This window comes from Branchiostoma lanceolatum, chromosome 2 (genome assembly GCF_035083965.1).
Source record: "Branchiostoma lanceolatum isolate klBraLanc5 chromosome 2, klBraLanc5.hap2, whole genome shotgun sequence".
In the NCBI taxonomy this organism is placed as follows: domain Eukaryota; kingdom Metazoa; phylum Chordata; class Leptocardii; order Amphioxiformes; family Branchiostomatidae; genus Branchiostoma; species Branchiostoma lanceolatum.
In genome coordinates this window covers 1,717,747-1,731,159 of record NC_089723.1, presented here as the reverse complement: position 1 = coordinate 1,731,159, position 13,413 = coordinate 1,717,747, and the positions used below count along the sequence as shown (strand labels likewise).

The 13,413-nt window shown below is 41.6% G+C and overlaps 1 protein-coding gene across 1 annotated transcript in view; it reads left to right on the top strand.

Moving 5' to 3' along the window:
- Nucleotides 1-12,825, top strand: part of LOC136426459 (dmX-like protein 2) — a 112,204-nt gene extending 99,379 nt beyond the window's left edge. Inside the window, exon 56 of the mRNA XM_066415123.1 lies at nucleotides 10,317-12,825. Coding sequence (XP_066271220.1) covers nucleotides 10,317-10,514 — 198 coding nt within the window. The 3' untranslated portion in view covers nucleotides 10,515-12,825. The remainder of the gene's footprint in view (nucleotides 1-10,316) is intronic.
- The last annotated feature ends 588 nt before the right edge of the window (nucleotides 12,826-13,413 follow it).

The following is a 13,413-nucleotide window of genomic DNA, read 5'->3' as shown; positions in this document are numbered from 1 at the left end:
CTAATGTATGATGGTCTAGCTAGTCAGAACTGGTCTAAGTGGTATATTTAACGTAATACAGTATGCTTTACGAAATTAAGTTTAGTCTGCCTTTAAATAATGCTTGAGGTGTGTCTCTCCTCAAATGCGTGACCTTCGACTTTATTTCCTCATCATCCAAGAGGACGTCCCTAACCAAAGCTAGCTACTCATTTTCACCTGAGTCGAGTGAAGAAGTGGGTGTAAAGTGCGTTTCCCAAGGGCACAACATTACCGACTGCCTGAGGGATATGTATTCAGAACTTTTAGATTCTGAGTCAACAACCATGAAGTCAAGGCAACCTTAAAAATTATGATCTTCCTGTGTCAATAGACTGTAGTTTCAGCCCAACACCACATGATGGATTCTCCTGTCGGTTCGACAGATGAGTAGGCTTACAAGTCATTTGCCAAGGTCAGTCCTCATGTGACAGTCAAGACCAATTTTTGACGCTCATGGTCAGCAACAGATGCTGCAAGGGAAGGAACAGTCTGGGATGGAACTCTGTTTCCTCTTCTCCTTCTTCTCCGGAATAGCAGCAGCTCTGTTGGCTTCAAATGTCCTTGTTCCTGACGAGCACTGATTTCTCAACATCTTAAGACAACAACAACCCTAACCTCAAGGACACCTTGCCGCCTTAAGTTTTATCTTTCTGTACCAGTAGTTAGGAAGACTGAACTTACAACGCTTCACCTCATGTCACCATCTTAAGTCAACAACCCCAACCATAAAGCCATCTTGCCGCCTTAAGTTTTATCTTTCTGCATTCAGTAGTTCGGAAGACTGAACTCACAGCGCTTCACCTCATGTCACCATCTTAAGTCAACAACCGCAACCATAAAGACATCTTGCCGCCTTAAGTTTTATCTTTCTGCATTCAGTAGTTAGGAAGACTGAACTTACATTACAGCGCTTCACCATCTTAATTCAACAACCCAAACTACAAGACCACCAGCATTCTACTGTAAATCCAATTGTGATTGGTAATTTTAGGGGCTGGGGGAAAAGGGAGTAGCCCCCTGCATTTAATTCTAACCGTGGGAACAAACATCACTGTCTCAATTGTAAGTAACTAATCAATTGATCTTTGCAGTGATGAAATTTTAACGGTTGACTAGTGACCATTAAAGTAGCTAAAATTAAGTTACCATCAACAAATCAAGAATTACAGTACTGTAAACGCATTTAAGTTCGAGTGGTTTTTATTTCGCGGTAGGGAGAAAATGGTAGGGTGTTTGCAGTGGTTTAAAGGTCGCGTTCGAAACAATAGTAGCGTGGGCAAAAAGTTCTGCAGTAGTTTTAAGTTCAACTCGAAAACCCCGAACATAAAACCACCGCAAACATATCTGGATTTGCAGTATCTAAATTCTGTATCAGTATTCAGTAATCCTGAGGGAGTCCATCGTTACAGCCTACAGCTCAGCTCGGCTGTCACCACCTGATGCATGAGCTCATCACCTTTATCTCTCGGTGTCAGCACACTGCTGCGTCCTCGTTAAGGTTATCCTAATCCTCGTTAAGGTTATCCCGACCAGATGTGGCACAGTTCATTAGACTGATAGCCTGACCGCAAAGATGTCAAGGCAACCGACCTACGGTTTCAAATAGAGTCTCTGGAGATGTACTCCTATAGAAGTGGGGTAATCACATCCGACCTTTTGAAGATGGAAAAGAGCTCCCGTGCGGGTGTGATGACAGTTTTTACGATGTGATCTAGTATCATTATAATAGTATATCTGTACGACCATCTCAATTTTTGTAATGAGAAAGTGTGCTTCCAAAAATGGCGAAATCACACAATGACACTTTTTAAGAATGATGTGATTTAGTATAAGAAAACAATGAAAATTTGAAAGCAATCTCATTTTTATCATCTATATCAGGATATGCAGAGATGTCTGACCGCAAAGAAGGCAACTGACCTACATTTTCAAATAGAGTCTCTGGAGATGTACTCCTAGAAGTGGCATAATCACATGCGACCTTTTGAAGATGGAAAAGAGCTCCCGTGTTGGAGTAATGACAGTTTTTACGATGTGACTAGTTACAAGTCATTGTTTTAATGTGTATATCCTTTGTACATGTATATCCTCTGTGATAATGACGTAATTCTGGTGTTGTGGTACGTTAGATCCTCACTGAATAAAAAACATTGATAGTATACCTGTACGTGTACTTTTCAAAAGACTTAATTTTAGTAATGAGAAGATGTGCACCCAAAAATGACGAAATCACATGCATCCTTTTGAAGACGGAAAAGGGGTCCCTACATGTACGTGGGAATAATATATATAATGACACTATTTGATTTAGTATAAGAAAAAAAATGAACATTTGAAAGCATGTCCCACTTTTATTATCTATGTCAGGGTACACATGTATGTAACTGTAGGGAAGGTTTATGCAAATGAGACTTGACCCCATGACCTCTGGAGATTAAAGGTCGAGTACCTAACCAACCAAATCCTACTTTTATTATCTATGTCAGTATATCATATGTTGCTGTAGAGAAGGTTTATGCAAATGAGGCTTGACCCTATGACCTCTGGGGATGAAAGGTCGAGTACCTAACCAACCAAAAAGCTGTCCCTGGGTGATTCATTTGCTCTGACATCATTAACCTCCTTGTTTGGCAGAATATATCATGATGAAAGACTGCCTAGTTTGTCCCATGGGTTACTTGATAAAAAATAAAGTGAGGTGATTTTTTGGTCATAGGATTTTCAGCAAGTCGTGTTGACGTGTTTAGCCCAGAACATAGAGGTCTTGGATTCAAATGCTCTGACATGCCACCGATGTTGTTCTCTTGGGAAAGGCAATTTACAAGACTTTCCTCACTCCACCCAGGTGTAAAATTAGGTATCTGGCTTCGGTTGGGGAGGTAAAAGGCAGTGGAAGGAGAGGGTTGGACTCTGCCTTCCTATACCGTGCCCTAGACACAGTGGATAACTACCCACTGCCCCTACGGACTAGAAAATGAGAGAACCGTGATCGTGGTGACCAAACAGCTTATGATCGTGTTCGTAGGGTGCAGTGTCTGGCCCGGAACCCAGAGGTCGTGGGTTCAAATGCTCGAATCCCTGGAAGGCCCAAGTGTTGTGGGCAGGCCCTTGGGAAAAGCACTTATTTCGTCACTCAACTCGGGAAAATGAGTACCTAGCTTTGGTTAGGGATGTCAGATCGAAAAGAGTAGTGGTTCTTGAACCCGGAGTGACTTGATCAAACTTTACAGTCTCGTTTCTGGGTTGACATATAGTCACCTGTTAGGTCAATCCACAAATGTGAGAATCTCAATAAAATCTAGATGAAAAGAATGCCCCCAATTTGCAATAATTGTAAACCTGTTACAAGATGAATGTGACCAAGTAAGGCTGAAGGAGTGGCTTAAAACTTTTTGGACTCCAACTGTGCCAAACTTAAGTGTGTTGTCGTATTTCATTTATACAGAAGAGTGTTTCAACGAGAGCCATGTTGCATTATAAAGCATCACACCCTGAGCTGTCGAAATAGCAGTTAACCTTGTCGCAAACAGTATGCTTCAAGTTTGACCTGTGTATGTCAGAGCGCCAGGGGAGCTACTCTATTGCCATGCCTATTAATAAGCGACAGAAGCTGTTGAATAACATGAGTATCATCTAGCTACTGAGGCTTTCTACCCTGCTGTAATGAGTTTCAAAGAGAGCCGTGGTGCCTTAGCAATGCGCCCTAAGCTGTCGACCTTTGTTTCAGCCAATTTTGTGGGTGCCAGGGGAGCTACTCTATTGCCACAACTATTGATCAATTACAGAAACTGAATAAAAATAATTTTTTTACACAACCAAGAGATTTATTCCACCGACGTTTCGGTGACCATTTGTCACCTTCTTCAAGGCAATTCTGACTGGTTCACATAGCTTACCAACCTGATGAAACTATTCACGGAAGGACAGAAACTGTTGAATAACATATTAAGTATCATCTAGCTACTGAGGCTTTCTATTCTGCTGTAAATGGGTAACGGATTGACAGGATTATACAGATGTGAGGGGGTTAGTCCAGATGCATGTCCAATCAACTGCCACACTGTTTACTCTATATCTCATCTGGTTAGAGAACAGAGGCTTGTAGATGTAAGTAGCAGGTCCAAATGAAGCTGCAGGAGTTGTCCATCCATAACTGACATGGCCAGTCACCTATGGAACCTTGTATCATCATTATCGGGTTGAGGACTGCATTGTAAGTTGTCTTTTAAGGTTTAATGGGGAAAGTCTGTTGGGGCGAGTGACTCTCATTACCAACCCAGAAAGGAGCAAGAAAAAACTCCAACCTGAGTTATTAATTCAGGATTGATGTGCTCAAAAAGTTGTTCTTTTGCCAAGAACTATCATATAGTCATACGTGTGTAAGACGAGCTACCTGACCTACGTCCAGAGCCTGCATGCTGGGGGATGCGGAAGGTGACCTGAGCCCTGATGCTATCACAGCGATGGCTGCAGACCACCAGTCGTGGAGGAAACGTGTGATCGACAGCCGACTGATGATGATGATGATGATGATGATCATCATCATCATCATCATATAGATTTAGAGTGGAACTCGTTACCACCAAGTACAGCAGAGGCGTCCACAATAGATAACTTAAAACAGTGCTTGCAGCTAGTTATAGTAGATGTGCACAGGTTAGGTGTGAAAAGTCGTTCAATATATGCCTGTGAAAGTGGTGTGTTACGCCGAATACAGAAGCTGATGTGTAACATGTTTTGCCAAACGATGGTTATATTCAGCTATACAGAATGATACAGAAGCTGATGTGTTAAGTTAAACTTAAAGCCAAAGGGTGCACGGTTGTACAGGCTATACCGATACAGATACATATTTGTTTCAGTTAACAGTCTTGGAAGTTTTGAGAACTTCAAGTATTTTTTGTTCTTGGCCCATCTATCTTTAAGTTGACCGTCCTTACGACTCCTTCCATGATGGCCACAGGTTTCTTAAAGATTCAGAGGAGGTGCTGTGATCGCTGCATGGTGTCATTTTGACCTTCTAATAAGAAGACGTCCGTAACAACCCAATTATTCCCAGGGCTACCGCTAATGGAGGCGCAGTTCCGCCAGATGTGACTGCTACAGGATGAGTGGATATGCTCACCAAGTACAGCAGAGGCGTCCACAATAGATAACTTAAAACAGCGCTTACAGCTAGATGTGCGAAGGTGACATGACAGGTCTTTCAGTGTAATATAACCAGCTGCTGCCACATCACATGCCTGTGGAACTGGCATGTTATTCCAAGGGTGATCATACTGGCTATACCTAATATACAGATACAAAGTCGTCTCAGTTAACAGCTTTGGTGTTCTCTAAAGAGATTTTGAAAAGTAGTTTTTGGTTCTTGACTGTCCGTCCAACTTCTTCCATGATGGGACCTTCTTAAAGATTCAGAGGAGGTGTTGTGATCGCTGCATGCATGGTGTCATTTTGACCTTTTCATCAGAAGACTTTCGTGACAACCAGGGCTACCGCTAATGGAGGCGCAGTTGTGCCAGATGATACTGTTACATAATGAATGGATATGCTTAAATTGGACAAGCTGAGAAAAGCTGTCCAGTTACTGTACCTTGGACCTGATGGCAAGTGGTGACTGGAAAAAAAGTTGATATGATCTTTAGTTGCTCACCCAGGGAAAGGAAAAAACAAGAACAATACGTTGATGAAGGTTAGACATCCAGGTAGTAAGATAGGCCAAAAATAGTTACTCATTCACCACTGGATACAATTCAAGATTGTATCCAGTTGCTTGAGTAACTATTTTTGGCGTACCAAGAACATGCTTCTTACTTGTACATGTGTGAAAAAAAGTATTGTAGGAGCTGAGTTATTCTCTTGGATGGGCATTAAGCTGGAGGTCACATATCTGAGAAACATTTTTGGAGCATGTTGAAGATCCCATCCCACTTGTTGATAAGGGTAGGTGTATGCCAAGTGTGCTCTGGCCAAATTCTTGGGACCATCTCTCCCCTTATTCATTTTGTTTGTTCTTTCATGCAAACCCTTGTAGCGCCTATAGCGGCACAAGTGTCCTTGCTGTTTCAGTGGCAGGGTATATTTCTACAGGGAGGGGTTGTTATAGCCTTTTCCCTTAACATGGCAGAGGCACCTCCTTGAATATGGGACCCCCATTTCAATGCCTTCCAAAAGACGGATGCAGTCCCAACCGAGATGCCCAACCTGGATTGAACTGGGGTCTCCCAGTTACCGACTAAGTGGAACCAGGAGCTCAACTCTGATGCTGCTACCAGTTGAGCTACATACCCCACCCCTTTTCAGTAGGGTAGGGTAGTATGTTCTTCCTCATTGGAGTCGACATGGCAAGTCCTAACTAGGTCCCAGCTGTTCGTTCTCAGTCTAAGGACTGTTCGCCCATTACCGCTCAGAATGCCCATCAGTGGGTATAACCTGCTGGGACCTGATGCGCACCTCTCCAATTACCCTCCCTGTCCATCATCATTGCCCTGAAGTCTGTATCATTCACATAACACCCGCCGTACGACCTGCTGGTTCGCTAGTGTCAGATCAACTCAGTCCCTGGGGAGCTACAGCCTGAGTGATGTCGGTGTGATGTATCGGATGGGCCAGTCGTAATGACTGTATCTCTGAGTACTGCTTTCTTTGACTCAGATAAACCACAATTCCAGATGATGAATTGTGATGTAGGACACGGTGTGTGTCTGTTCTCTATGCATTTTAGCTATAACCTGAGTGATGTCAGTGAGCTATAACCTGAGTGAAGTAGGTGTGATTTATAGAGGGCCAGTCGTAATGGTTGTATCGCTGAGTACTGCTTTCTTTGACTCAGAAAAGCTACAATTCCAGATAATGAATTGTGATGTAGGACACAGGGTGTGCTTGTTCTCCATGCATTTTAGCTATAAACTGAGTGAAGTCCGTGTGATGTATAGAGGGCCAGTCGTAATGGTTGTATCGCTGAGTACTGCTTTCTTTGACTCAGAAAAGCTACAATTCCAGATGATGAATTGTGATGTAGGACACGGTGTGTGTCTGTTCTCTATGCATTTTAGCTATAACCTGAGTGATGTCGGTGAGCTATAACCTGAGTGATGTCAGTGAGCTACAACCTGAGTGAAATCCGTGTGATGTATAGAGGGCCAGTCGTAATGGTTGTATCGCTGAGTACTGCTTTCTTTGACTCAGAAAAGCAACAGTCCCAGATGATGAACTGAGATGTAGGACACAGGGTGTGCTTGTTCTCCATGCATTTTAGCTATAACCTGAGTCATATCGGTGAACTACAACCTGAATGAAGTCGGTGTGATGTATAGAGAGCCAGTCGTAATGGCTGTATCTCTGAGTACCGCTTTCTTTGACTCAGAAAAGCTACAATTCCAGATGATGGACTGAGATGTAGGACACGGTGTGTGTCTGTTCTCTATGCATTTTAGCTATAACCTGAGTGATGTCAGTGAGCTACAACCTGAGTGAAGTCCGTGTGATGTATAGAGGGCCAGTCGTAATGGTTGTATCGCTGAATACTGATTTCTTTGACTCGGATAAACCACAATTCCAGATAATGAATTGTGATGTAGGACACGGTGTGTGTCTGTTCTCTATGCATTTTAGCTATAACCTGAGTGATGTCGGTGTGATGTATCGGGTTGGCCAGTCGTAATGGCTGTATCGCTGAGTACGTCTTTCTTTGACTCAGAAAAGCTACAATTCCAGATGATGAATTGTGATGTAGGACACAGGTTGTGTCTGTTCATAATGGCTGTATCGCTGAGTACTGCTTTCTTTGACTCAGAAAAGCAACAGTCCCAGATGATGAATTGTGATGTAGGACACAGGTTGTGTCTGTTCATAATGGCTGTATCGCTGAGTACTGCTTTCTTTGACTCAGAAAAGCAACAGTCCCAGATGATGCACTGAGATGTAGGTGACAGGTTGTGTTTGTTGTCCATGCATTTTAGCTATAAACTGAGTCATGTCGGGGAGCTACAACCTGAGTGAAGTCGTGTGATGTATCGGGTTGGCCAGTCGTAATGGCTGTATCGCTAAGTACTGCTTTCTTTGACTCAGAAAAGCTACAATTCCAGATAATGAATTGTGATGTAGGACACGGTGTGTGTCTGTTCTCTATGCATTTTAGCTATAACCTGAGTGATGTCGGTGTGATGTATCGGGTTGGCCAGTCGTAATGGCTGTATCGCTAAGTACTGCTTTCTTTGACTCAGAAAAGCTACAATTCCAGATATTGAATTGTGATGTAGGACACGGTGTGTGTCTGTTCTCTATGCATTTTAGCTATAACCTGAGTGATGTCGGTAAGCTACATCCTGAGTGAAGTCGGTGTGATGTATAGAGGGCCAGCCGCAGTGGTTGTGTCGCTGAGTGCTTCTTTCTTTGACCACAGTTCCAGATGATGAATCGTGATGTGGGAAACATGGTGCATTTGATCTCCTTTCTAGTTCATTGATTTAGTGCTTTTTCTAGTTCATCATTTCAATGCAGGGTTGATGCTGTAAACGCAGAAATGTTTACGGTGGTTTTATGTTTGTGTTTTTTGCGGTTAACTCTTCACCACAAAATTTAAACCAACATTTGAACCGAAAATGCTTGTTCTGTCTCCTGCCTGCCAACCTCCTTTTTTCAAATGGTAACTTAGGCCACACCAATTTAATTTCTTGGTTAACAGATTTTTTTTAATTTTAGCAACAACAAAATAATAATGAGAACAGAAGGCTGGGGTGAAAGCTTGCACCTGACCCTGTTCACTCCCTGATCATGAAACTGTGTGCACCAAAGTACAAACTTTCCTCTGAGATTCTGTTTTCCAGTTGATTTTCCAATCTAGCATTTTTTTTAAATTCCGTTAACCAAGAAGTTAAACTGGTGTGGCCATAACCATTGCAAATACAGTCATTCCATTCTCTCTAACATCAGGTTAAATCCCTGTAAACTTAAATCATTTACAGTATCAGAATTTCATGATTGTATGATTCATTTGACAATGTCCTCACTATAAATCTAATGTACATGTAATGGATATGATATGTTGTTGCCAACTCCTTTCCCTTTTGTTGGATATGAAGAAGTTATGACGCGGATCTTGTCTCAGCGCTTTCTTTTCTGTTGTAGCAATTCAGCAACTACAATGCGGATCTTTCACAGATAGCTTTTATTAACTGTGGAGATGTGTCATCAATTTTAGTGGAGCATCTGTCTCTGCCTATAGCCAGGGTCATAAATTTGGTCATATATACAATGGAAAAGGAAATGACACTTGTATGTCAGCACTACAGGCAGATAGGCCAGGAATTTATGATCTACAGTCTAGCAGTTAACTAAGGTTTCTCCTCAGGGTTTTTACCTTGTTCTGATTAATAGTAGGGAAGTTTGATTTATGTATCAAGAGTTATGAACATCATGGGGCTGTAAGATTGGGAAAGGATACTGTAAAAGATTAGTGCATTTAAGTTTGCATGGTTTTGATTTCACGGAAGGGTGAAAATGGAGTGTTTGTGGTGGTTTTATGTTCGCGTTTGAGACAATAGTAGACAAGGGGGTAGGAGGGTAAAAATGTTTGCTGTGGTTTTAATTTCGCGGTAAAGTGCTTCGAATGACAAGATTTCTTTGATTGAATTGTTGACTGATTCGGTTGATTTTTCTTGGTATGTAAAACTCTTTCTTTTGATTGAATTTGGGTCTTTACTGCTCAAGGCTACAGCCCTCTTGCTCTTTCCATTGATTGATCAGTCAATGAATTGATTTGTTTTATTGATTATTGGGGCCTTGATGTTCCCAACATGCTATACTATTTGATTGATTGATGCATTGATTGATGACTTATTGGTGGATTGATGGATATTATTGGTTATAAGTAGGTATGGGGACTGCTGGTTTACAACCATCTGTACTGTTTGATTGATTGATTGATTGATTGATCGATTGATTGGTGTTATTGGTTATTGCAGGTTTGGGGCCTGCTGGTGCACAACCTGCTGTACTGTTTGATTGATTGATTGATTGATTGACAGATGTTATTGGTTATTGCAGGTTTGGGGCCTGCTGGTGCACAACCTGCTGTACTGTTTGATTGATTGATTGACAGATGTTATTGGTTATTGCAGGTTTGGGGCCTGCTGGTGCACAACCTGCTGTAATGATTGATTGATTGATTGATTGATTGATTGATTGGTTATTGGTTATTGCAGGTGTGGGGCCTGCTGGTGCACAACCTGCTGTACTGTTTGATTGATTGATTGATTGATTGATTGATTGACAGATGTTATTGGTTATTGCAGGTGTGGGGCCTGCTGGTGCACAACCTGCTGTACTCCTTCCCCGCCGAGCACATGCGGACGTCGATCTTCCGGAACCTGGGCGCGGGCGTGACCCAGCTGCACTTGGGGCCGACCAATAACATGTTCTCCTGCGGGGCGGACGGCACGCTGAAGTGGCGCCTCCTCCCGGACAGGGACAACCTCCTGCAGACCTTGTGAGAGCCGCTAGGGGGCCAGCTATGCAGCCTGTACACACGCGGCGGTTGCCGCAGTAGGAAACCCTTCGCTCAGATTCCGTGGTGTGCTGGTGTAGCTTAAAGGGTATTTTTACAGAAAAACAAAAATGGAGACTGAGGTTTTTCTGCTCAAATGTGCAATCTAGACAAATCCCTTCTCAGAATTCTGTACGTAAATATACATGTATCTTGCAGAATGCTGCCTGGGGTGCTATTCTTGCCCTTGACCTTGGCAATCAGAGTCTCCTTCCATTGAAGGATGAGCTGCCAGCAGCAAAGTTTAACCCTTTCCCTACTAAGTCAGCCCTCTGGCACCAAAGTTGTACTGCTTACAGTGTTAGGCAGCAGGGAGAAGGTTAAAGGCAGGCTAGACTTAATTTCGTAAAGCATACTGCAGTATGTTAAATATACCACTAAGACCAGTTCTGACTTCTTTTACATGAGTCCATCATAGATTAGCATTTTTACAATATTTAAAATTCGCGGTGTGGTGATGTAATACTGGCCTTTTGACCTTTGTGACATCAGATTCCGAGTCGGCCACACCTGCACCATAGGAATTTCTCCAGACGCCATTCCTCCGACTCGGAATCTGATGTCAGAAAGGTCAAAGGGCTTTGGACATCGCCGGTATTACATCACCACACCGTGAATTTCAAATGTTGTAAACACACTAATCTATAATGGACTAGTGTAAAAGAAGTCAGAACTGGTCTTAGTGGTACATTTAACATACTGCAGTATGCTTTACGAAGTTAAGTTTAGCCTGCCTTTAAGGCTGTGGTATGATTGGTTCAGAGTCCGCATCCCTGTTTCCACCTCAGTCCCACCTGTATCAAATGTGACGCCACAGACGCTAACTTGTCGAGTTCCTCACTCACCACACAAAGTACTTCACCACATCCAACAATTCTTGGTCCACAGTTGAATTATCAGTCTTTCTGTGTATATGTACGTTTTGCAAAAACTGGTCAGTTCTGCATCAGAAAGTTTGTAAGGTTTGGAGCCTGTATAAATAGGTTTTCCCTAAAATTTGCAGGAGTGAGGGTTACGTTTCTGGCAATGCCTCCGCACAGGATGAAGAGTTTCATTATGCCCACCTCCCTGCAAAATACTTATCTACAAATGACCTGCATAAAGCAATGGCGGAGCCAGAGATGTAGAACTGTTGTGGTGGTACAATGTATGGGAACACAGACATAGGCTGAATCATTACATACTGAAACAGTTGTGTAGGTAACTTACAACGTTCCTTTATAGATTAGCTTGTGAAATTCTATGTATTAATTTCCAAGTACTCCAAATGTTTCCTTTTAAACAGATTAAACTTATTATAATAAGAAAAGTTTGTTTGAAAAGTATGCTTCTATCCTTCTATATGATGGTATCTTGACATCTAATTTCTATATACTTACGAAGATCTCAATATTTGTGAAAGATTTAAAAAAAAATTCTCCTGTCTTTCTTCATTATATTAGTGGTCAGTATTAACTTTCTGCCAGAAAAGTATAATTTTCTGGATCTGTTACCATTGCATGTGACAATGTCTGTGTTAACATTGATTTAGTGTTAACTTTTGCTGCTGGTTTGAGCGACACTAAGTTGTACAAAGAAGCCCCTGGACTGACAGAACTTGTGGATCAGTATGCTCACACTATATCATACTTTGGTGCATTGTGGGGATTCGTTCCAATTCATTGGAAATTACCCATCAACCCCTAAGGATAGTATATTTCATGTTGTGCAATTTTACATGATTTGTTAAAGATGTAAGTATTTGATATTAGGTAAAGTTGTTTTTCTTTTTTTTTCAAGATTCTGTTTTAGTATAATTATTGGTGTACTTGCAATTTGGAGGCATTGATAATGCTTTTGTTAAGTGAAGTTGTTGAGCATATTTTGTACTGTAGGTCAGCATATAAGGGCAGCAGAGTACACTTATATATAATACAATGTGTGTACAAACTTTTAGCTTATTCGCAAATTAAAGAATCGTCATCTTTTTATTTGAACCACACTCAAATTACTGTAAAACGACTTCTGACACATCCGAAGAATCATGTGCAATTTGAGGGTAAAGAATAGCATTTGTGCAGTTCTATTGTTCAAGTACCAAGCTCTAACGTGAACTAATGTAAATATGAAGGATAATTTTACTTCTTTGCCGGCTGCCCGTCTGTCCGCAATTGTAAAGTACATATCAGTGTTGTTCTATTGTCTCGTACACCATGATCTTGTCATGACCAAGAGAAAGTCGTGAAAACAAGGAATAAAGAGAAGTTGAAAGATTTGGACTTACTGGTGTTTTTGTTTTGTCACACGCTTGATTTTATCTGAAGAAAGATCCAAATGAAATTACTTTGATAAAAAGAACAGCACTATTATAGTGAATTCGAAGGGGAAAGAAAACAAGGACCATCTCAAACAAGGACGGGTATCTCACTGAAGCGATTTGGCAGAGCGCTCAAAGAATTTGTTGAAAAGGAATCCTGTTACACTTTACATTGGCGGGAACTAGCTCTAAGCCTCATAGATAAGCAGAATTTCGAATTGAAGTGGTGAAAACAATTTGTGCAGTTTATCATTCTTACGTGATAAACCCCTGGCTCGTTCGAGTGAGGAATGAGAAAACGTGGATGCTGTTAAAATTTCAGTAAGGAGGATTTGAACTGGCAACCTTGCCGCGTCTACCAACTTACGTTAGCTAGATTAAAACGTGCAAACAAACAACAAAGCAAACGAACTTGAGTTGAACACCTTCGTAGAGCCTTATCCGGTATATAATATGCTTGCGGTATTGATATTACGTTACTCTTGAATGTGTTAAGTATCATCTGAATAGCATTGGATTCACTTACCTAGGTTGTACATTTTTTTGCCGT